Below are 24305 nucleotides of genomic sequence, written 5' to 3'. Positions count from 1 at the left end.
GGGGCATAAGTTTTATTTTTATTTTTTTCATATTGACTCATCATAAATCTCTTCTTCATATTTTGGGTGAAAGTATAGTCAGAGATGACACACCTAAGATTGTGAGGTTGAGTTGCAAATTTATCCAGTATAATTTTAATGAGCAAAATTATTGGGGGGGGAAAATGGACTATAAGACGGGGAGCTTGAAGTCCTCACATTGTTCACTGTCATGCAGCTAGTCAGTCTGTGCGAGGAGGAGAAGCTCTACCTGTGACCAGAACTGAGGGCCAGAGCTGCGTGTCTCCCAGCTGAGTGAGGGGACATCACCCAGGGACTTCGAGACCACCTGCATCAGGAGCCTGAAGCACTATTGAATACTTGCTTGCCAAGACCAGTGTTTCCTGTGGGGGAGAGGAGCGTGCTGAAAAGAGCGAGGTCCATTAATGTGATCCTGTTGTTTGGGCTGCTGTAGTAGATGGGAGAAGGCCAATGCTGCACTGATTGTTTTGCTGTCAGTTTGCATGGGAAATGTCAGTGACTCTCTGCCCTTCCCCCAATATGCCAGAGGAGGGCGGCCATGAAGTGAGCCATCACCATAGCTGCACCAATTGGATCACTGTACTTGTGCAGGTTGTGCAACCCTATATGCCAGGTGGGGCCTCCATTAAGAAGTGCTGACATGCCGATTGGGCCATAGCTTGTGTGTGGAGCTAAGTTGGCTACCTCATATGCTAGGTTGGGCTGCTGTGAAGAAGTGCTGCCATGCCATTGGGAGTAAAAGGCCTCAACCCCTACGGGTGGGCCCAACAGCTTCTGCTTGCCCCATGGCTCCCTGAACAGGGTTCTGACAAGCATATACCTAGGGGGAGACATATCATAAATGAATATTGATCTAGATGTATGTTACCATTTAATTTAGAAAATGATATATAAAAACATAAAGAGGGAAAATGTTTGGTGGCAGCAGTTGATGCCGGTGTTGCGGTTGATTTTACAGAGGAGAATGTTTTTCTGAGTTAAAAAAGGATAAAATGTTTGTACTGTTTGCAATTGTAAAGGTAAATAGGTGGCCCAAAGAAAGGCATGTTTCTTCAAAGATTCAGCCTTTTGTTAAGGTTTTAGGGGAAACTATGATACTATAATTGAAAGGGGGAGAAATGAATTCTGTCTTCTACTTAAAGAGCAATGATCACGGAATCAGGTGGCGATGGATTTCTGGGCCAAATCATCACTAAATAAAATGTTAGTGCTGCTTTTTAGTGATCATCCACGGACACCCAGGGTATGGAAGTAGTCAAAGATTGTATTATATATTCTAGTGGTGACAAAACTGTGAAAACAGCACTCCAGTTAGACGGCCAGCTGGGTTACCCGATGGACCTTAGATCAAATTGACTGTGGGCTTTGTAGGGCCGTTTCACGTGACTCCAAAGAAACAATAATTTAGAGTGGTTATTGCAGACTATTGTAACAAAAAGTGGAAAGCACAGTTCACGGCTGATCCTAACACAAAAGCAGTCATTAACTTATTTTCAGGTTATTTTACACAAAGAAGGATTACCTAGGGAAATAGGGTTAGCAAATGGCATCCAGTGGCATACTTTATTCCTAAGGAGGTGGTTGATTTCTTTAGACAATCCAATATTTTCCATCATAGAATTGCGCTCTGTCATCTCCAGTCCAATGGTTCTGGGGAAGACATGAATCATAAATTGGTGGAATGAGTTCAGTGGGTGGTCAGAACCAGAAAGATCTGGAAAAGGCTATTGCGAGTATCCTATGGACTTACTGTACATTTCCTAGTAGGGGTCAATAGACAGTCTGCTGGAGATACTTAGAGGGAGGACAGCATTGTTTAAAATGTTTCCTGCTTGAATGATTAATTGCTGTTTGAGAATGACTCATGAGAAAATTATTGATGTTGAAATAAGATCACTGGTGGAGCATTGTCAAGTTAAATCAAGCGAAAGATTTAACGAACAGGACCTTGGGCTGAGAGCAGTAAAAAAGTGGTTGATTGGCTTTGATTAAAATATCCATCCAAGGTATTTAAAGGTCATTGCAAGTTCAGTATACTGGTGAGGGTAGATGTTGTTAGCAATGCAATGAAAGTTAAGGTAAAGGAATGGTGCGCTATGGCCAGGGTATCCAAAGACAATAGTGCAAAGTGATACCATAAACTGATGCGCTTGCAGCCACTGAATTTGATCTAATCAGTGAGACCTTAGTTTCAAATATTGTGTGCTCATAGATAGGACTATCAATTAATCTGACTTTAAACGTTTGCTCTTCTTCATACCGCATGGATCAATGTTTCCAAAATGATTGTGGTTTTTAAAAGCCAATTTTGGTGGGGTGCCAAAGTCCAGGCAATAAAATAAATGCCTTTAAATTCTCTATTTATTGTGTCACATTTACTGCAGCTTTATAGATAGAGGTTAAATGGCAGGCTATGTCTTCTGCTATTTATTTTTAACAGGACGTACTTTGCAGTCAGAGAAAGAAAAGTAAAGTGAATTACATGACGAGCTTGCTGGCGTACATGAAGTGTGAAAGGAAAGCTGGGGGATGTTATTTTTGCCTAATAAAACAACATGTAAATGAACTATACACATTCAGCAGTTAGGAAAGCCAAATGAAACACAATGTTTGTTATTCTAAAGTGTGATGGAAGCAAAGACTTTAGTTAGATTAGAACAAATCAAGACACTTTAACTGGCAATGCACAAATAATACATACTCATTGATACCTACTGTCCACACATTATCATATGTTTGCAGTTTAATTTTATCAGTAAAACTCTTGTCTGTGCTCATGTAGTGAACATTCCAATGAAAAATGTGCTTTCTACAAATAATTTGCTACTGCAGGATGCTTTAGTTATTTTAAAAAAACACCCTTCACATGTCCATTGAAACTGGATGGGGCACATAAGTTTGTCAGGTTTTAAAGGTTTGTTCAGCATTTGCAATTCATTGTTGCTTTATGTATTATATATCATTTCTTTAGTTTAAAATGATAAGGGAGATGTTGTTATATGATCAGACAAGACGTGTAACGTTCATGTGTGGATGTTTACCCTCAATTCTGCTGGGAGTTCTATGTCCGTTGACTCATGGGGAGCTGAAGGTCGATGTTGAATAAATGACTCTCATAGCTACGTTGACGTCCTTTTTTTACAATAAGGATCAATATTATATAAATACATATTGTTAATATTAATTTTAAATAAAAATCTTATTGACTTAGTTAATACGTGTATTTTAAGGTATAATTTAATTTTAGAATTTTGTCTTTTTTTGAATTTATTTTAAAGTGAGGTATATTTGTGGAAATTATATGTTTATGAAAATACTAAAGTAAAGTCCAGTTTTTAAAAATATATACTTTTTTAAAATTAATTATTTTTCCAGTTACAATAATACTAAATAAATATAAACATATATACTTACCAATGTAATGTCAATATTTTGGCTAATTGTTACCCGTCAATATGTTTGTACTTTACATTACAGGTATGAAAAGTTGAAACTCTGGCCCTCAATATTTTTCTGTAAGATTCCACATCGTGATTGCTTAGTCAGAATGTCTTATTCTATCACTTCCTTGCTTCCACAGAGTACAAACATACGATTGTGGAAACAGAATTGCAGACTGGCTGTCTTTTTTCCTTGGCCGCCATTGTCGTTTGATCAGGCAGAACTCCGACTGCCTCAGGAATGGCAATAACAAGGAGAAGAAAGGTAATCCACAATGCATTTTTTTATTCAAATAAAAACATTATGGATCTTACTTGAGTAGAGAAGAACCGTAGGCCAATCTTCAGAAAGATATAAAACTACTTCTCCGTTAGAACTTAATATTCTTTTCATGATTTTTTATTTCATGTTATTATTATTTTTTTTTCCTCATGGAACGTTTATGTTTAATTGTATTACGTGTTTGTTTATTACTGTAGAGATTACATTTTCGGTTCACTTAATAAATGCACACTTCTATCAGTCTCCGGTGGGAAAAAGAATAGTATTCACTGAGGTGTTTTTTCCGAAATGTTGGCACTTAAATAGATCATTCACTAAGCAATTTTTTGGGATGTGTATTGTGTTTTGAGGAAATGATTGACAGGGGCTCGGTCTCCCTAGTAAATGGAGATGTTTGCACCTGATCTTTTTTCCAAGCTACAACAGAATATTATAAAGAGTATGAATAATAAGAGAGCTACCCTGATACCAGTATGGAATGAGTCCAAATGACGTAAACGTTTGTGTTTTTGTGAAATGAGCTGTAAACATGGCCAGAATGTTTTCTAGTCACATTGAAAAATACATGAAATTTAAGAGGACAACAGGTTTTCCTGTAAACATAAAATATAATGCCAGATGGAACTCACAGGCCATACCTTGAAGATGTTTGCCTACGTGAATCGTTAACTTAACACTAGACAGAAACATAGAGGCATATTTACAAGCCCCTAGTGTCAGCGGAGAGTCACTTTTTGTGACGCTCCAGTGGTGCTGTGCCTTATTTACAAGATGGTGCTAAGCCACTTTTGTGGCTTAACACCGCCTTGTAAATATGGGCAGCTCCAACACAGTTTTCTGCGCAGAGGGCCATGCAATGGGTGTTGCTGTGGGCATTCAACTGCAACACCCACTGCTTTTGAATATGCCCCAGATTTACAATGTGTGCGTTCCATGACAACACCCTTTGCTTTTGACGCTTCCCCAGATTTCCAAGAATTCATAAATCCAGTTCCTTTTTCTGCAGAATTCATTCATTCATTCATTCGCATTTATAAAGCGCGCTACTCACCGTAAGGGTCTCAAGGCGCTGGGGGTGTGGGGGGGTCAGTGCTCAAAGAGCCAGGTCTTGAGCTGCCTCCTGAAGGAGAGGTGGTCAGGTATGGTGCGAAGGTGGCTGGGCAGAGAGTTCCAGGTCTTCGCTGCCAGGAAAGAGAAGGATCTTCCTCCGGCGGTGGCTTTGCGGATGCGGGGTACGGCTGCCAGGGCTTGTCCGGTCGAGCATAGGGTGCGCGGAGGAGTGTAGAAGGAGATGCGGTGGTTGATGAGTTTTGGTCCGAGGTTGTGAAGGGCTTTGTGTGCGTGGGTGAGGAGTCTGAAGGTGATCCTCTTGTTGACTGGGAGCCAGTGAAGTTTCTTCAAGTGTCCGGAGATGTGGTGGTGGCGGGGTATGTTCAGGATGAGTCGTGCGGCAGCGTTCTGGATCCGTTGAAGTTTCCTCCTCAGCTTGATGGTGATGCCGGCGTACAGAGTGTTCCCATAGTCCAAGCGACTGGTGACGAGGGCGTGGGTGATGGTCTTTCTGGTATCGGTGGGGATCCAGCGGAAGATCTTGCGGAGCATGCGGAGGGTGTTGAAGCATGCCGAGTTGACCTGTCTGGACATGGAGAGGGATGAGTCCAGGATGAAGCGGAGGTTGCGTGCGTGGTCGGTGGGTTGGGGAGTGCTGCCTAGGGCGGGAGGCCACCAGGAGTCGTCCCAGGCGGTGGGTGTAGGGCCGAGGATGAGAACCTCCGTCTTCTCTGTGGTCAGTTTCAGCCTGCTGTCTGTCGTCCAGTTCGCTACTTCCTTCATGCCTTCGTGTAGTCTGGTCCTTGCTGAGGTGGGGTTGTTGGTGAGGGATAAGATGAGCTGGGTGTCGTCGGCGTAGGATATGAGGTCGAGTCCGTGTTTTCGTGCGATGTTCGCCAGGGGGGTCATGTAAATGTTGAAGAGGGTGGGGCTGAGGGAGGATCCTTGGGGGACGCCGCAGATGATCTCCGTGGCTGTAGATCTGAAGGGGGGAGGCGGCCTCTCTGAGTTCTTCCGGAGAGGAAGGAGATGATCCATTCCAGGGCCTTGCCTCTGATGCCGGCGTTGCTGAGGCGGTGTATCAGGGTACGGTGGAAGACCGTGTCGAAGGCTGCAGAGAGGTCCAGGAGTATGAGGGCCACGGTTTCTCGCTTGTCGGTCAGGGATCTGATGTCGTCCGTGGCTGCGATGAGGTGCTGTGGTTAGCTCTGAAGCCGAACTGTGTGGGGTCGAGTGAGTCGTTGGTTTCCAAGGCGGTGGTGAGTTGAGCGTTGACGATTTTCTCAATCACTTTGGCGGGGAACAGTAGGAGGGAGATGGGCCGGAAGTTTTTGAGTTCGGTGGGGTCTGCTGTTGGTTTCTTTAAGAGGGCGTTGAGCTCTGCGTGTTTCCAGCTCTCTGGGAAGGTGGCGGAGGTGAGAGATGCGTTGATGACGTCTCGGAGGTGGGGTGCGATGATGTTGTCGGCTTTGTTGTAGATGTGGTGCGGGCAGGGGTCGGATGGAGATCCCGAGTGGATCGAGTTCATGACGCGGGTGGTTTCCTCGGTGATGGTTGGGTTCCAGGTGAGGATGGTGGTGATGTCGGTGGCGGGTTCTGGTGGTGGGTTCGTGTTGGTAGTGGTGAAGCTGTTGTATATGTCGGCGATTTTGTGGTGGAAGAAGGCTGCGAGGGAGTCGCAGAGGTCCTGTGAGGGAGGGATGGAGTTGTTTTCTGCATTGGGGTTGGAGAGCTCTTTGACGATGCCAAAAAGTTCCTTGCTGTTGTGGGCGTTGTTGTCTAGTCTGTTCTGGTAGGCTGATTTTCATGCGGCGCGGAGGCGTTGGTGGTGTTGGCGGGTGGAGTTCTTGAGGGCTGACATGTTCTCCTCGGTCTGGTTGAGGCGCCAAGACTTCTCGAGGGTGCGGCATTCTTTTTTGGAGTCCTTGAGGTCGGGGGTGAACCAGAAGTTTTTCTTGTGGTTGTTGGTGTTAGCTTGGCTCTTCAGGGGGGCCAGGAGGTTGGCGCAGTCTGAGATCCAGCTCGTGAGGTTGTTGGCGGCTTTGTTGGGGTTAGTGGTGCTGGTGGGTTGGTTCTGGGAGAGGGTCGATGCGAGCTGTTCTGTGGTGATTCGATTCCAGTGTCTTCTTGGTGGTTGCTGGGTGTGGTGGTGCATGGTGGTCTTCTTGAAGCTGAAGTGGACACAGCTGTGGTCCGACCAGGTGAGTTCGGTGGTGTGGCTGAAGGAGATGTGTTTGCTGGAGGAGAAGATGGGGTCGAGCGTGTGTCCGGCATAGTGGGTGGGGGTGTTGACTAGCTGTTTCAGTCCTAGGTTGGTGAGGTTGTCCAGTAAGGCTGTGGTGTTGTTGTCGGTGTGGTTCTCCAGGTGAAAGTTGAGGTCCCCTAGGAGGATGTAGTCGGTGGACGAGAGTGCATGAGGGTTGATGAAGTCTGCGAAGTCTTCGCTGAACTTGGTGCGTGGTCCTGGTGGTCTGTACATGAGGGTGCCTCTGAGGGTGGTCTTGGGGTCGCTGTGGATCTCGAAGTGGAGGTGTTCGGCGTTGGGGAGTGAGTTGTCGATGTGGGTCGAGATACGGATGGAGCTTTTGTGTGCGATGGCGACGCCTCCTCCGATGCGGTTGGTGCGGTCTTTCCGGATGATTTTGTAGCCGTCGGGGATGGCTATGGCGATGTCGGGTGCCGAGGAGGGGTTCATCCAGGTCTCGGTGAGGAAGGCGATGTCCGGGTTCGTTGAGTTGATGAGGTTCCACAGTTCGATGGCGTGTCTGTGGACGGAACCGGTGTTGACCAGGATGCAGTGGAGGTTGCTTCCGGGAGAGTCGTTCTTGACGGGAGCGGTGTGAGTCCGTAGGCAGGTGAAGCGGCAGCTGCTGCAGGTGAAGGGTCCGTGGGTTCGTTTCGGGGTGGCGCGGTAGCAGCCCGGCGTGCGGCCGGGGTTGAGGGTGGTGAGGGTGGTGGAGTCGTAGGTCAGGCGGGGGTCGGGGGGGCCCGGGGTTCGGGCGCTGGGCGCGGTCCAGGCACGGACGGGCGCAGACGGGCTTGCCTTAGGTGCGCCTTCGGGGTACAGAAGGCAAAAAAGGAAAAACACCCGCACAGACAACCAGGGGTACAGAAGGCAAAAAGGAAAAACACTTGCACAGACAACCAGGGGTACAGAAGGCAAAAAGGAAAAACACTCGCACAGACAACCAGGGGTACAGAAGGCAAAAAGGAAAAACACTCGCACAGACAACCAGGGGTACAGAAGGCAAAAAGGAAAAACACTCGCACAGACAACCAGGGGTACAGAAGGCAAAAAGGAAAAACACTCGCTCAGACAACAAGGGCACACTCACGCTCAGGGGCAGCAGTAACCAGGCGGGCAGTGGGCAGAGGTGGCGCTCGCTGTCGCGGCGCGGGGAGTGACCTACCCGGGGGTCAAGGGTCGCTTACCTGCGTTGCGCAGCGGCTGCCATTTAAGGCTAGCTGGGAGGAGGGGTCAGCTGGGAGGCGGATGGCGGGAGGGTAGGGGCCAATGGGATGCGGGCAAAAAACAGTGGGAAAAGTGGGAGAGGGAATGAAGCGGCGAGGGCCGCAAAAGGCGGGAAAAAAACAAGGAAGAAAACGATCGAGAAAACGAGGCAGAAAAAAGGCGACGGGCACGGCGAGGGGGGCACACACAGGCAAACAGGGGTACAGAAGGCAAAAAGGAAAAACACTCGCACAGACAACCAGGGGTACAGAAGGCAAAAAGGAAAAACACTTGCACAGACAACCAGGGGTACAGAAGGCAAAAAGGAAAAACACTCGCTCAGACAACAAGGGCACACTCACGCTCAGGGGCAGCAGTAACCAGGGGGGCAGGGGGCAGAGGTGGCGCTCGCTGTCGCGGCGCGGGGAGCGACCTACCCGGGGGTCAAGGGTCGCTTACCTGCGTCGCGCAGCGGCCGCCATTTAAGGCTAGCTGGGAGGAGGGGTCAGCTGGGAGGCGGGTGGCGGGAGGGTTGGGGCCAATGGGATGTGGGCAAAAAACGGCGGGAAAAGCGGGAGAAGGAATGAAGCGGCGAGGGCCGCAAAAGGCGGGAAAAAAACAAGGAAGAAAACTATCAAGAAAACGAGGCAGAAAAAAGGCGACGGGCACGGCGAGGGGGGCACACACAGGCAAACAGGGGTACAAAAGGCAAAAAAGGAGAACACTCGCTCAAACAACCAGGGGTACAGAAGGCAAAAAGGAAAAACACTCGCACAGACAACCAGGGGTACAGAAGGCAAAAAAGAAAAACACTCGCACAGACAACCAGGGGTACAGAAGGCAAAAAGGAAAAACACTCGCACAGACAACCAGGGGTACAGAAGGCAAAAAGGAAAAACACTCGCTCAGACAACAAGGGCACACTCACGCTCGGGGCAGCAGTAACCAGGGGGGCAGGGGGCAGAGGTGGCACTCGCTGTCGCGGCGCGGGGAGCGACCTACCCGGGGGTCAAGGGTCGCTTACCTGCGTCGTGCAGCGGCCGCCATTTAAGGCTAGCTGGGAGGAGGGGTCAGCTGGGAGGCGGGTGGCGGGAGGGTAGGGGCCAATGGGATGCGGGCAAAAAACGGCGGGAAAAGCGGGAGAGGGAATGAAGCGGCGAGGGCCGCAAAAGGCGAGAAAAAAACGAGGAAGAAAGCGATCGAGAAAACGAGGCAGAAAAAAGGCGACGGGCACGGCGAGGGGGGCACACACAGGCAAACAGTGGTACAAAAGGCAAAAAAGGAGAACACTCGCTCAAACAACCAGGGGTACAGAAGGCAAAAAGGAAAAACACTTGCACAGACAACCAGGGGTACAGAAGGCAAAAAGGAAAAACACTTGCACAGACAACCAGGGGTACAGAAGGCAAAAAGGAAAAACACTCGCACAGACAACCAGGGGTACAGAAGGCAAAAAGGAAAAACACTCGCTCAGACAACAAGGGCACACTCACGCTCAGGGGCAGCAGTAACCAGGGGGGCAGGGGGCAGAGGTGGCGCTCGCTGTCGCGGCGCGGGGAGCGACCTACCCGGGGGTCAAGGTCGCTTACCTGCGTCGCGCAGCGGCCGTCATTTAAGGCTAGCTGGGAGGAGGGGTCAGCTTGGAGGCGGGTGGCGGGAGGGTAGGGGCCAATGGGATGCGGGCAAAAAACAGCGGGAAAAGCGGGAGAGGGAATTAAGTGGCGAGGGCCGCAAAAGGCGGGAAAAAAACAAGGAAGAAAACGATCGAGAAAACGAGGCAGAAAAAAGGCGACGGGCACGGCGAGGGGGGCACACACAGGCAAACAGGGGTACAAAAGGCAAAAAAGGAGAACACTCGCTCAAACAACCAGGGGTACAGAAGGCAAAAAGGAAAAACACTCGCACAGACAACCAGGGGTACAGAAGGCAAAAAGGAAAAACACTCGCACAGACAACCAGGGGTACAGAAGGCAAAAAGGAAAAACACTCGCACAGACAACCAGGGGTACAGAAGGCAAAAAGGAAAAACACTCGCTCAGACAACAAGAGCACACTCACGCTCAGGGGCAGCAGTAACCAGGGGGGCAGGGGGCAGAGGTGGCGCTCGCTGTCGCGGCACGGGGAGCAGCAGAGGGGCGTGCAGTGGATGTTGCTGTGGGTGTTCCACCACAACACTCATTGCTTTTGACTCTGCCCCGGATTTACAATGTGGTTGTTACTGCTGCACCCATTGCTTTTGACCGTGCTCCAGATTGACAAGAATTCGTAAATCTGATGAAACGCCAAAAACTAATGCCACCCCGGGGGTGGCGTTACCATGGCACACTGTGGAGAAATACTTTTATTTCTCCTCATTTTTGCTTCTTCTATGTGTGCTGCATTCAGCATTGGTGTTGTTTTTTTACTTAAAAAATTGGCAAATACACCTGTGTCACCTTATATTTGATTTCTTGTTAGTTATGCTAAGATAGGTCATGATGTGAGTATTATAGGCTGGATAAATAAAAAGATTACTGAAAAGAGTGTATTCTCAACTATGCCATTTCAGCACTGTATTTCAGTGTGCGTTCATTAACTCATCTATTGTAGCATGGATCACGTGTCAGTATAACTAAAGAGTAGAACACACAGATGTACACATTTTGACCCTTTGAGGTTTTTAAAATCCAGAGCTTTTTTCCAGTTTGGGAGTCCTTTCTGCAGACACCAAATGTCTACATGTATAATATAGAAACTACTGGAGGACAACATCTCTACATCTCAGAAGCCAGGTCGAAGGAATACAAGGCATTCTTTAGATCTGGTGAGATCCACCATTGTTAGTTTCAGTGAATTAAGGTTTTCATCAACAGAGTAGCTTCAATTAGATTTTAGTTCAACACAAATCTACAGATTTTGCATACACTACATTAGTACATGTGCCAGTTCTCAACACAGTGTTAAATGCTTCATTATCTTTACATCACAATGAGAACTGTTTTACTAAACGTCTGTCCTTCTCAAAGTCAATAAAATCTCAGAAACCCTAAACATTTAGTTTAATGTTCCAGAACATTTAAATAATCAGAAAAAGAATAACATTTTCTGCCCACAAATGTATAAGACACACTAATTCTGAGCTTATATAGAAGATTTCTTTTTTACCTGTGTATCAAACAAATCATTGTGCATCTTTGGAAAACATGGCAGTCAATAGAAGTGTGGCCTAATGGCAACTTATTACATTGCCATAAGAAAAAACTTTACTCTGGGAAACAACTCTCCTAATAGTCACAATGTCTCTTTAACATGATTATAACATATTATAACACACTACTACTTCTTAGTGTGTAATTAATCCAATTTGTTTTAAAGGGAAACAGGAGTTAGCTTAGCCTTTGGCTTGCGGACTTGTGCCCCTGTCACCTAGTGAATTTCATCCTACTTAGCTTGCTCTGTTTTTGCACTTTTAAATATATCTTTTAAGATGGCTGCCTTATTTCTAGTTAGGCCAATGTTTTAGTTTCCCGTTATCAGTGCCACCGTGCCGAGTCAATATCAAGCGACAAAGATGAACAAACTGTAGGTGTTCACATTACGCCTTTGAGGGAATTGTTTACATAAATTGCCATCCCAAGCATGTCTTGTTATCTATTGTTTGGGAACAGACCTATGTCAGGGGTCCGAGCAGATCTATATAAATGCACCTCACTTAGACAGATAGTCTGAGGGATTCTGATCAGATGCCATTGTTGCTATCTATGCTACACGTCACCTTGATGCTCACCCTGTCTTTGTGTCCCTGTCTGGGAGCCAAGCCAAAGAAGCTTGAAATAGAGTTCCACCCCTAAGGAGGGCACTAACAAGCACAGGAGAGTTCTAAGAAGTGCTGGGATAAACAAAAACAATTTAAAGGTAGACAAAATCAGAGAGCAGATTCTCCACACCAGGAGAATTCCGACAGGAAATATAATCTCAGAAATAGAGAAAATATAAAAGCTCCAGACAGATATACTGATTCACGTCCCTCTTGTTCCTTTAAGGACTCCCCGGATAGACGTAGCGAGAGAGGGGGCCGTCCTGATCGGTGTCCTGCATATGTGAAACCGAAGAGAGACTCCCCACGGTCTTCAGACAAAAAAGAGGATAAGTCCCCACAATAAAAGCCACAGTTTAGAAAGAAAAAGGTGGCAGCATTGTCAGTGAAAAATGCCAGTACACTTGAGAACATTGCTGAAGAACAAGACGTGGGCAGTGACACTGTTAGACAGTGCAGTAGAGGTCACGATATGTCACCAGAGTCTGAAGATCATCTGAACGCAACAGCAACTAGCGATTTTATTGCAGTTGAGACTGCGGACGAGTTTGTTCTCCCACCCGGCGGGGTTTATGATTTAAATATCCAAATTGAGGAAGTTGTAGAACGCACCATTGTTGTGATATTTTGGGATGAACTTAGTTGTGATATCTGACTGTCCGAGAGGGACTGGCCACCCGAGCACGTCCGTAAGCTCCCAAATGGGGAAGATGTAAAGCAAGCGTTCCTAACGCTAAAGCATTACATCCACGCTGGATTCATTGGGCAAACTCACTGACTGCCACCGATGTTGACTACATCTTTGATCCAAAAATTCAAACCCAAGAATTTCTCCAATACAAACAGGAGTACCCCGCTCCTCTAGATACTTTGCCACTTGTCATATACCATACTTATTTATACTGATGGTTCTGCACAACCAGCTATAGGTACCAAACATCAATATTCAGCCGCTTGCGCAACCGTGAGTGGAGTAATGAAGGATGGAGCTTTCCACCCTCACAATACCTACACGCAGATCTTAGGGGACTGCACAGCTCAGTTGGCTCAACTTAAAGCCTTTATTTTAGCGCTAGAATAGACAGAGCCACGATTACTGACTTTAATTGTCTGTGACTTATACTACTGCGTCCAGTTCTACAATGATAACCTCAATCATTGGAAGCTGAACGGATTTAGGGATTCTAAAGGGAACCGCACAAGCACAGAACTCTGTGAGGGAGGGTGGCTGATCTCAAGGATAAGCTACGTTGTGTCCATGTAGTATATACATTGCGCCACCAACGTGTAGGAGTACACATTATCGGCAGTACTTTGGCTGATGAAGAAGCCAAATTTGCAGTAGCTATGGCTTCTGTGGCTGCAGTGACTTGTTCTCAGACGGATTGGATAGTGAAATTCAGACTGCTGTGAAAAGCTTTGGCTGGAGGCAAGTCTCTTCCAAAAGGATACCCTATAAAATACTCTTACCACATCAGTGCACAGAATGTTGCTTATGCAACAATTCATGGGGTTGGAAAACGAGAGATCCCCAACCAGGACCTCATGATTAGAACTCATCAAAGCAGCGCATGAGGGTGTTGCTTCTACTCATGCTGGTATTTCTGCCACTATAACACTCTTACAGAAACGCTTCTGGTAGCCAGGTCTATACAAAGATACAAAGTGGTACATCCTTTGTTGTGACATTTGCCAGCATATCAAGGGCTCCAACATCAAACACCTGCCACAAACATCCCTCTTAGTGTCCAATAGGCCAATACAATGTGTGAACCTGGACCATTGAAGTCCCCTTCAACCCGATGGTGCATACAACTACATCTTAGTCGCTGTAGATTCTTGTTCTAGATTCTTGTAAGTATGGCCTCAGCGTTTGGCTGACACTCGAACTGTTATAAAAGACTTGCTGATCTTCATCAGTACATATGCGGTTGCAGCATTCCATTCGGACCAGGTCCCTGCCTTTGCCTCCAAGACATTCAGGGACACCATTGGGACGATGGGTGTTGAACTCCATTACTCCTCACCACACCATCCCGAGGGAAATTCAGTTGTGGAGAGGAGGAACCGTGATCTAAAGCATTCCTTAACAGCTAGAGTATTAGGTTCTGGCCGCAGTTGGCTTCATCACCTATATGGGGTCCAGAGAGCACTGAATAACCTGCAAGACGGTCCTTGGGGAGATGTACTTCCTATGAGGTTCTCTTTGGAATACCTATGTATGTCCCAGATCTTGATGGCCCTGGTTTGGTGGCAGCAGACACACCTTTTGACATAAATGGCCCTGGTTTGGTAGCAGCAGACACACCTTTTGACATAAATGAACGACTCACTGTTTTACAGGCGCTTCAGCAATTTCGTGATGATAAAACATCCCCCAGTGCTGCCTCCTTAGGAATAAGGGACTTACCAACAACTTCCATCTGCCGGATTCCTAAAGTCGGGGATCCTGTTGGTGAGAAAATCGCTGTGAAGAAGGAATTTGGTCCATCCTACAGAGCACCATTCGCAGTCCTTGGAGGACAAGGTACCAGAACTGTAATCCTACCACTGCTGCCTGGTTCCAAAGCAAACAGATTCATTTCCATAGATGACATCAAACTTCACCATGTGGCCTGCACAGTAGACCCTGAGGTCCCTTGGGTAGTTCCCGATCCCCTCTCACTACTCAACAGGGCATACCGTTTCAAAACAGAAACAACAACATTACTTCTGACTACACAAGTATGTCCTACGATGCTACAAATACCTCTTCAGGTGTGAGCTCTTGCTGATTCATGTTACCACTTCAGCGACTGCACCTGTCTAAGATCTGGCTGTTTTCTACACCAACACAACACAGACTGACGACACCATCCATGCGAAGTGGATGCATTTGCAGAGACTGCTTCTGGTTACTTTATCGACATTGATGACTTTTCTTCAGGCTCATCCACTCCTGTAATTGAAACTGTTTCAAAGACATGTAAGCTGTACCTGTGGCTTAAAAATAACCATTTAATACACCCATGGAACTATTTATGGTTCTGTCTGACATTTTTTGCAGTATTTCTCTGGATTGTTTTTGTGACTGTTTTGTTCTTGCTTATAAATGATCATTACCTTCCTGAACGCTCCACTGTTGAGCCTGTGGATAAAGTCGTAACTCCATATCATTCCTCACATAAGGTTGGAAGAGACTTGTCCCTTGTGAACATTTCAGCTTTACCTATTCCTGATGGGATTGTGTGGGACAACATTCCATTTTATATATACGGGCCTTCTAAGGTCATTCAAATTCCATATGTCTTCAAAATGTCTATGACTAATTACACCTGATGTTGTATCTGATGATTGGGATGTCCAGGCAGTTGATTCTGTGTTAACTGAAATGAAGGACTATTCAGTATTTGAAAGTGATGATGTATATAGAACTCCAGTGAATTATGGGAAATGTTCTGCTATAATAACTCAGACATTACTACCTGCACCGTGCTACGAGACATAGACCAGTCGTTAATTACACACAGTGGGAACACTGCTCAGCACCACCTGTGGGGAGCTCAAAACGTTATTCTGATAAATGTACTTATTTTTCTGGGCACTACAAAAAATATCCAGAATCATATAATTTCAAATTACCGCCTTCAAAAATTAGGAAAACTTTGCTAACTGATACAAAACTGCTTTATTCAGATTCATTTCTTTTCCATCTTGCAGTTGAAGGTTATGAATACTGGAAGAACACTATTGATTTAAAGAGTGTATGGGGAACACAAGATTGGCAAATACAAGGTAGGGAAGCTTTGTTTAGAGCGTGCCTTATTCCTGTGCAAATTATCTTTTTGAATGACACTATTCAACAGACATCCTGTTAGGGGCTAGCAAAAAAAAAAAAGAAATAACACACCCAGTATCCCCACACTGGCAAAGTTTAATAATTGGCAATCCTTCCTGAATGTCACCAAGGAAGATCTAGATGCAGAGGTTCAGGCTGGTACCTACAACGCTTCCATTTCCAGTCTCGGAGGGTGGTTGATTTGGCCAATAGATACGAATGGGTGTCAGGCGCCTTTTGTGAATTCCTCAGGGAGTTTCAAGATTAGCTGGCCAGACCCGCACTTTGTCTCGGGTCAACACACGGGTATAGTTACAATATACAGTGTGGGTAGACTGTGCCAACACTGGGTACAGACTAACACGTTAGTCGCAGTTGAGGAACACCTTAACACTCTTTCTGAGGATATAGGCGGTCATTCTGAACGCCCGCCAAAGTCCCGCCGTCAGAATACCGCTGCGCGGTCAAAAGACCGCCGCGGTAATTCTGAGTTTCCCGCTGGGCTGGCGGGCGACCGCCAGAAGGCCGCCCGCCAGCCCAGCGGGAAACCCCCTTCCATGAGGGTGTCGGCTCCGAATGGAGCCGGCGGAGTGGAAGGGGTGCGATGGGTGCAGTTGCACCCGTCGCGAATTTCAGTGTCTGCTTGGCAGACACTGAAAATCTTGGTGGGGCCCTGTTAGGGGGCCCCACAACACCTGTTACCGCCAGCCAGGTTCTGGCGGTCAAAACCGCCAGAACCAGGCTGGCGGTAAGGGGGTCGGAATCCCCATGGCGGCGCTGCCTGCAGCGCCGCCATGGAGGATTCCCTAGGGCAGCGGTAAACCGGCGGGACACCGCCGGTTTCCCGTTTCTGACCGCGGCTGTACCGCCGCGGTCAGAATGCCCATGGATGCACCGCCAGCCTGTTGGCGGTGCATCCGCGGTCCCCGGCCCTGGCGGTAGTCAACCGCCAGGGTCGGAATGACCCCCATAGACTTGCAGGACTTCTTGTTAGGTCCTAGAAAGCCACACTCCAAAAGATTCATCTATGCCCCATAGAATGAGATCTGGAAGCTTTCACAGATAGAACCTGCTGCGTGTTTAAGGCAAATAGATAAGGAAAACTCAGAAAAGGGTTTGTCCAACAGGATTTATTCCCTGTCAAACATAGTATTGTCTGTGATAGATATGATTCAGACGGACATGTCCCTTTTATATCATGGGCAAAGTCAGTTGCATTTCATCATGAAGTTAGGTTGGACGTTACAGACTTTGAAAAATGGCTGAGTTCCATGGAAGTACATTAACGGTAGTGAATTTTTCACTGCTTTTAATTTATCCAAGGAACAACAGACAATGGCTAAAAGGGAAGCAAGTTTCACCATGCTTCATATAGAGAAGTTAGAGAAGTTGTCTTTCACAGTTGCAGAGAGTCCTTCAACAGTATGGCTCCTACAAAGCATTATTAATCTGCCCATTTCCACTTTTCATTTTTCGAAATGCCTGAAACATCTTGCTGTGGGCAGGTATGAGCGACTAGGTGATAGCTATATTAAAGAAGAGTGGGAGTTGCCCTTTGAATACAAATGTCCATATGGCGAAATAGAGTTATTTCTCAACGGAAGCAAATGCGAGACTACTGTTAGTCATTCAATGATCTGCAAGCAAGTGTCCCTTCACAGCCTTTGCAATTCGGGGGTCGCAAACTTGGCCTGTTTTTTCCGAAGGCTACTCCCATCCCTTTGATTCGACCAGCATTTCATGTACTTTCAAATGGAAGTTATGTGGTGCTGAGCAACCAAAGCTGTTGTGGTATGCGACCAGGAATTGCCTACGCAATTTCAGTCTCTAAGGTCGTTATGTGTTGTGGACAAGTTTTATTCCCCCCCCCCCACATGAGAGATAAAAGTATCAGAAATGTGGCCTCACATTGATACTGCTAATGTAAATTATGACAAGCTGAGTAGACTAAAGGTGCTAGTGTTCCAAAAAGAAGCCGCGTTGACATCAGCTAGAAAGACGTATGTTCTCCAGATTGCGAGATCATCAGCTGAGATACAATCCCTAACAAATACCAACTTCCTAAAGCATTTTGGAGAGCTGGTATCCAGAATTTTCAATACCTCAAGCACTACTTGGATTTTCCACTTCTTTAAAGATGTTGGGTTTGGATTTGTGTCCATTTTCGAGACCGTCTTCGGAGTCATTCCATCGGCCATCTATTCACTCTTTTCAAGTGTGTTTGGCGTCTTTCCTATAATTTTGGCATTAATTGGTGGAATACTGCTGCTATTTCTTCTGATTCGCAGTGGTTGTGTCTTTCCAGGTACATGAAGAAATGGAGCCACTGCCACCAGCTCGACTGTGCCGTGAACGCATGGTTCAGGTCTTTAATGCTCCATTGCTGGAGGAATTAGAACGTGATTGGCCATTGTCATTCCGACCACTCCTATGGTGCGTGCAACCGGTCTTTCGCTGCATATGGTGCCCCTTCGAACATTTGCCTACAATATGTCTTGCTGTCACACCAGTGCCTCCTGTGGACCAAGCACTGCTAATGTCCCCCATGAAGGTTCATTCACGGTCATGCCCCTTGAGACTAAGGCTGATTTGCGAGGCTACTTATGAGGCACCCTGGGTGAATGATCTGGCTCTTTTTGGCACTGTGGAGAGTGCCACTCCTGCGGGTGGACTTGCACAAGAGTCTGCTAAGCACTACTGCCTATCCTGTGATTGATCTAACATCTGATGATGTGGCCTCTTTCCGGAGGTCCTTTCCATTTGATGGCTTTGAAGGTGCTCTTGAAGATAATAACTATTGTTAGAAAGATTTGATGATTGGCTTATAATACCAAATTTAAAGTTTGCATTTATTGCCCTTACTTTGGCCTGCTGTTCTGGTCATGGTCGACATTATGGCCCTCGTTACAACCCTGGCGGTCGGTGATAAAGCGCCGGTAATATCTCCCAACAGGCAGGCAGTAAAAGAATTGAATTTTGACCATGGCAGAAACCGCCAACACAGACAGCCACTTTCACACACATGGCAGTAGAAACCAGCACCACGGCGGTAACTGCCAACAGCCAGGCGGAAGACAGTGTACCGCCCACCCTATTACAACAAGCCAGTCTGCCAGCTTTTCCGGGGTGGTACCAACGCCATCAAAAGCACGGCGGAAACAGTACACAAAAGGGAAATGACTCACCTCTGGACACTCAAGGAGGAACCACAATGCCATGGAGCCCGAACTACAGGTGTTTCCCCTGCTGGTATACCTCCTCCTACACCAGTAATACGAATGGCGGCGATGACGACCACGGTGAGTACCGCACCTAGCACACATGTGAGGGTGGGAGGAAAAAGAGAGTGACACACACACACACAACACGCAACACCCCCACCCCTGCCCCCAACACCATACACACAAACATATGCAAGAACATTACATATCCACCCCGTACTCCTCAGGAATAACGCAAGGACAAAAGGAAGTGAGTAAAGTCAGTGTAATAATATACATTTTGAGAAATACGTCCTTAAAGCACAAAACAGTATCTACAGTATATACAAATGAATGGACAATGCCCAGTCCAAAATGTCCGTGGCCCACAGGGCCATATCACATAGGCCAAGGCCACACTTGACTCCTGCTTCAATATGGAGAGAACACTGCTGGGGCATCAGGTCGAAAATACACAGGCACCTCAGCCGGAAAATGGTACAACGCCACTGCTCCTGGAGGGGGCTACATGCCCACTGCTTAGTCCTGGGGAGTGCAAAGCCACAGTCTTTCAAGTGGGTGGTTTGCCCACTGCTTGGTCCTGGGGAGTGCAGAGCCACAGTCTCTCAAGAGGGTGGTTTGCCCACTGCTTGGTCCTGGGGAGTGCAAAGCCACGGTCTCTCAAGTGGGTGGATTCCCACTGCTTGGTCCTGGGAGTGCAAAGCCACAGTCTCTCTAGTGGGTGGTTTGCGCACTGCTTGGTCCTGGGGAGTGCAAAGCCACAGTCTCTCAAGTGGATGGCTTCTCCACTGGTTCTGGAGGGGGCCTTGTGCACACTGTGCTTCATCCTGGCAAGGAGGGGGTGAGTGGATGCCTTCTTCCACTGGATCTGGAGGGGGCTTTGTGCCCAGTGTGCTTCATCCTGGCAAGAAGGAGGTGAGTGGATGCCGTCTTCCACTGGTTCTGGAAGGGGCTTTGTGCCCAGTGTGTTTCATCCTGGCAAGAAGGGGTTGAGTGGATGCCTTCTTCCACTGGTTCTGGAGGGGGCTTTGTGCCCAGTGATGCAGATCTTGGAGGGTGCAAAGTCACAGTCTCTCACCTGGGCGTCACACCTACAGTTGTTGCAGGGGCCAGGACGCATTACAGCCCATGGAGGAATGACTACACACTGCCTGCCAGCGGTGACGGCTGCTCAGTGGTAGCAGTGGCGGGGCTTGCGGCAGTGCTGCCAGTGGTGGTTGGAGGCTCCAGCCTTTCCCCTGCAGCCTCGGACGGCTGTCCACTGGGGCTGCTGCTGCTGGCAGTGGTGGTGGCAGTGGTGCTGGTGGCAGAGCAGGTGGGGGTTCTGGCGGCGGTGCTGGCGGTGGTGGGTGGAGGCTCCAGCCCTTCCCCCGCAGCCTCGGACAGGTGCCCACTGGGGGTCCTGCTGCTGGCAGTGGTGCTGGCAGTGGTGCCAGTTGCGGTGCAGGTGGCGGTGCAGGTGGCAGTGCTGCCAGTGGTGGGGGGAGGCTCAAGCCCTTCCCCCGCAGCCTCAGATGGCTGGCCACTGGGGCTGCTGCTGCTGCTGCTGCTGGCAGTTATGCTGGCAGTGGTGCTGTCGAGACGGGACCACTCACCTGAAAAGCAGGTTGTCTGCAGGTGCGATGGTATGCCCCCGACCTCCTGGAACACCTTTCGGCACTTCCTGGTGGACACAGAAACCCCGGCAGGTGTCCCAAAAGGAAAGGGGGAGTGGTAGAGAAAGAGACAAAACACTGCCACGTCTTGCTGGTCCAGCCAGGCACCCTGTATCTTCGGAGGGTAGGTCGTTCAGAGTGATAGTAGAGTTAGTGGACTCAACTTCCTTGAAACTAAATCTATCTTTCTGATATGGGCACGGGAGCAGTAGAAGAACACTGGGATGCTCCAGCACTTTTCTTGGATAATAATAACCGTTGGCACAATTACTAACACCGCATTACCAAAAACCCAAACTGAGTACCATAATAATAAGTACTGCAACACTAGGGCTGGCTTCACAGAGATTCACTTTTGCACACTACAATTAGAACTGCGGTAGCACTTATCATGCACAAGAAAGACAAACAAGGGCATTCATTGTATCACATATAACTTTCCTGCATGCATTGGGTTAAACTAAAAGGAACAAAAACAAATCAAGAAATACAAATGTCCACTCTGGGTTTAACCAGATAGGGTGGCACAGTCTGATTTGGTTTCACTGTCTGTGTGAAAACCCTTCAAAAGCAAATTCATCAAACCTGAAACACAGGCATGAATGACACAATTTAAATCCAAGAGTTATGCTATTAGAGAAACAAAAGTCACACAAAAGCTCTTTTAAAATTGCGCTGTCACTTTTTGTAGTACTTGAGCTCAAGCAGATTTCGTGAAGCACATTTAGACAGGTAACTACAATAACAGCGTAGAATGTTCAGACATTATTTGTCTCCTCAAGATAAGCACTCTGCCAAAATACGAGGTCTGAAATACACCAGCTGTTCTAGGAAAGCGCGACACTCAAAGAACAAACTCCCTGGAGAATACTAGTCACTTAGCTGCAGTCTTTTTCGGAGTGCTGGAGGAATGCCTGGTGTCAGCTGGTACAGGAACAAAGAAAAGAATTGCCTCAAAAGTCCTGAATACGAGGATGACAGCAGGGGCTGGACTGCCAAATCAGATGCTGAGATCAGGAAGCAAAACAAAGCCAAGCAGGGAGGAATGCTTCACTCTGCTATTTATAGCCAAGCAGGAAAGCAGGTGAGTTTCCACATGTGGATGAGTCACCACACCTAATTAGAAGCACATGTCTATTCCACACCCAATTAGAAGCACATGTCTACACCTGCTCACATTAGCAAACAAGCATTGGTAAAACACGCATTGATAAAACCCAATTGTGTAACACAGCACATTATGTTTACTTAGAAACATGAAGGTTTAACCAAGAACAGAGATATGATTTAACCCTAATCCCTGGGGATGCTGACAGATAATGCAGGAGGCACCGATGGGATTCCTGACAGTGGCGGTGCAGGTGGCGGTGCTGGTGGCGGTGCTGCCAGTGGTGGGGGGAGGCTCCAGCCCTTCCCCCACAGCCTCAAATGGCTGAAGTGCCATGGTTGGTATTGTTTGCCCAGATACTGCTCCAGCACCAGGCTCCAGATCCATCCTGCCGGTGGCATCTGTGCCTTTTTCATTGCCCTTGGCCTATTTTTTAGGGAAGGGCGGGAGGAGAGGAGGAAGGATCAGGAGAAGACGAGGTGAGGTAAGTGGGGTTGGATTTAGTGCTTAGGGTGGGTGGGGGTAAGGTTAGTTTATTTTTTAAGGTTGGGGTGGGGATTTGGGGTAGTTTTTTTAGGGATTAGGGTGGGTGGGGAGGTCGGGTAGTTTATTTTTTAGGGGTGAGGTAAGGTAGTTTATTTTTTTGGGGTGGAAAAGGTTTAAGGAAGGGTGGGAGGAGGGACGAGAGAAAGTGATGAAGGTTCAGGAGAGGACACAGTGAGGCAATTGGAATTGGGACAGGGCTTGGGGGCTAGATTTTATCAGTGGGCGTGAATTTAGGGCTTGGGGTGGGTGGGGGATTTGGTGTAGTTTATTTGTTAGGGGATGGAGTAGTGGGGTGATGGTAGTTTATTTTTTAGGGCTTAGGGTGGGTGGGGGTGCTGGGGTAGTTTAGTTTTTAGGGGTGGGTGTGGGGGGTTGAGGTAGTTTAATTTTAGGGGCAAGGGTAGGGGGTCCAGGTAGTTGTGTTTTAGGGCTTAGGGTGGGTGGGGGGTTGGGGTAATTTAGTTATTATGGGTGGTTGGAGGTTTTAGGGCTCTGGGAAGGTGTGGGTGTCGATGTAGTTTAGTTTTTAAGGGCAGGTGTGGGGGGTAGGGATAGTTTTTTAGGGCTTAGGGTGGGTGGGGCGGGATAGTTTAGTAATTAGGGGTGGGGGAAGGCTTTAGGGATCAGGGCAGGTGGGGTGTGTCTGGGTCTTTACTTATAAGGGGTGGGGTAGTTTTGGGCCTCAGAGTGGGTGGGGGATTTGGGGTACTTTTTAGGTTAAGAGGTGGGCTATATGACGGAACCACGCATGCCAGTTCCACATATTCCCTTACTAAGCGTTCTTTAACAATGAAATTCATTGTAAAGGCATGCATGGTAAAGGCATGCGTGGAAAAGATGCGGTTGTAGTTCAGACTGCGTTGTTAATGCACGTGTTGTTCTGGTTTGCGTAGTTCTGTTATACAACCAATTTGTATTACTCGTACCTAAAAATGTTTTTGTAAAATTTAAAATTATATCAAAATAATTTAAAAATATAAAATAAAATATATTGTTTAGACATTTAAATATACAATAACATTAATTTTCTGTCTCCCGATATCTTGCAGTGTTATTACATGGCATTGATTTCGAAATGTGTGATGAAGTAGCAATGATTGGCCATGTGTGGTGCTAGACGTATGCCAATGGTTTCCTGGAGATGATTTGCGCCTGTTTTGACATTAGTACTATTGTGTTAGAATTAGGGAAATATCTATTGCCTTTTTCATTTGTAGGTGTGTTTTAGCATTTGCATGTTCGTCCCTAAAACTATCAATACATTTCCTTATCCCAACCCCATTTATTTGTAAACATTCTCTATTTTCTTGCCACTCCACCTGCCCCTCAAAATGTAATACAAAAGCATATACATTCAAGTGCTGAAATCCCCACCCTATGGAGGAGATCTCAATACATAAGAGATAGGAGATGTTGCAGTAGAGATCTCTTGCCTGTGACTTGTAAATAGTGAGTACGAGCAGTAATACTAATGGAGTACAATTTCCAATACTCATAAATGCATTTGTGCGTAGGCCCCACTTTTTTGTTGCTAGAGCATTTTATTGGTTTGAATATCATTTGGATTATGATTTTGGCAAAGAAACCAAGAGCAACTCTGTAAATAAAGTTTGGAGAGGGGCAGGGTATCACCAAGTGGCAGTCATATCAGACAATGTCCAAATGAATGAACATGGTAAAAGGAAAAATAGCCTGCTGAAATGTTTGAGGGGAGGCCTAATAACCAAGGGGGGAGAAGAAGGTTATACCATTGTTCATGAAGATCGTCAGTCTGTCTTCAATTTAAGAGGTCCCATCTCATACTAGTCCAAGGTAGGCAGGGGTATTAAGAGAGGAGAAAGTTCAGGCATGTTTAAAACTGGTGAACTGTATCATCAAACAGTAACCATTTATACTATGAATTAGTGCGGGTGGGGT

At 47.0% G+C, this 24305-nt stretch overlaps 1 protein-coding gene across 2 annotated transcripts in view; it reads left to right on the top strand.

Annotated features, from left to right (window-relative positions):
* The window catches only part of MOCOS (molybdenum cofactor sulfurase), a 2173869-nt gene that overhangs the window by 1967059 nt on the left and 182505 nt on the right, over positions 1-24305 (top strand). The window contains exons 11-12 of one of the 2 annotated variants that reach the window (XM_069219520.1): positions 3602-3726; positions 15741-15815. In XM_069219520.1, coding sequence (XP_069075621.1) covers positions 3602-3726; positions 15741-15815 — 200 coding nt within the window. The remainder of the gene's footprint in view (positions 1-3601; positions 3727-15740; positions 15816-24305) is intronic. The other variant, XM_069219521.1, reaches the window with a different exon arrangement.

This window comes from Pleurodeles waltl, chromosome 2_2 (genome assembly GCF_031143425.1).
Source record: "Pleurodeles waltl isolate 20211129_DDA chromosome 2_2, aPleWal1.hap1.20221129, whole genome shotgun sequence".
NCBI classification, from domain to species: Eukaryota; Metazoa; Chordata; class Amphibia; order Caudata; family Salamandridae; genus Pleurodeles; species Pleurodeles waltl.
This window is presented reverse-complemented; position numbering and strand designations above follow the sequence as displayed.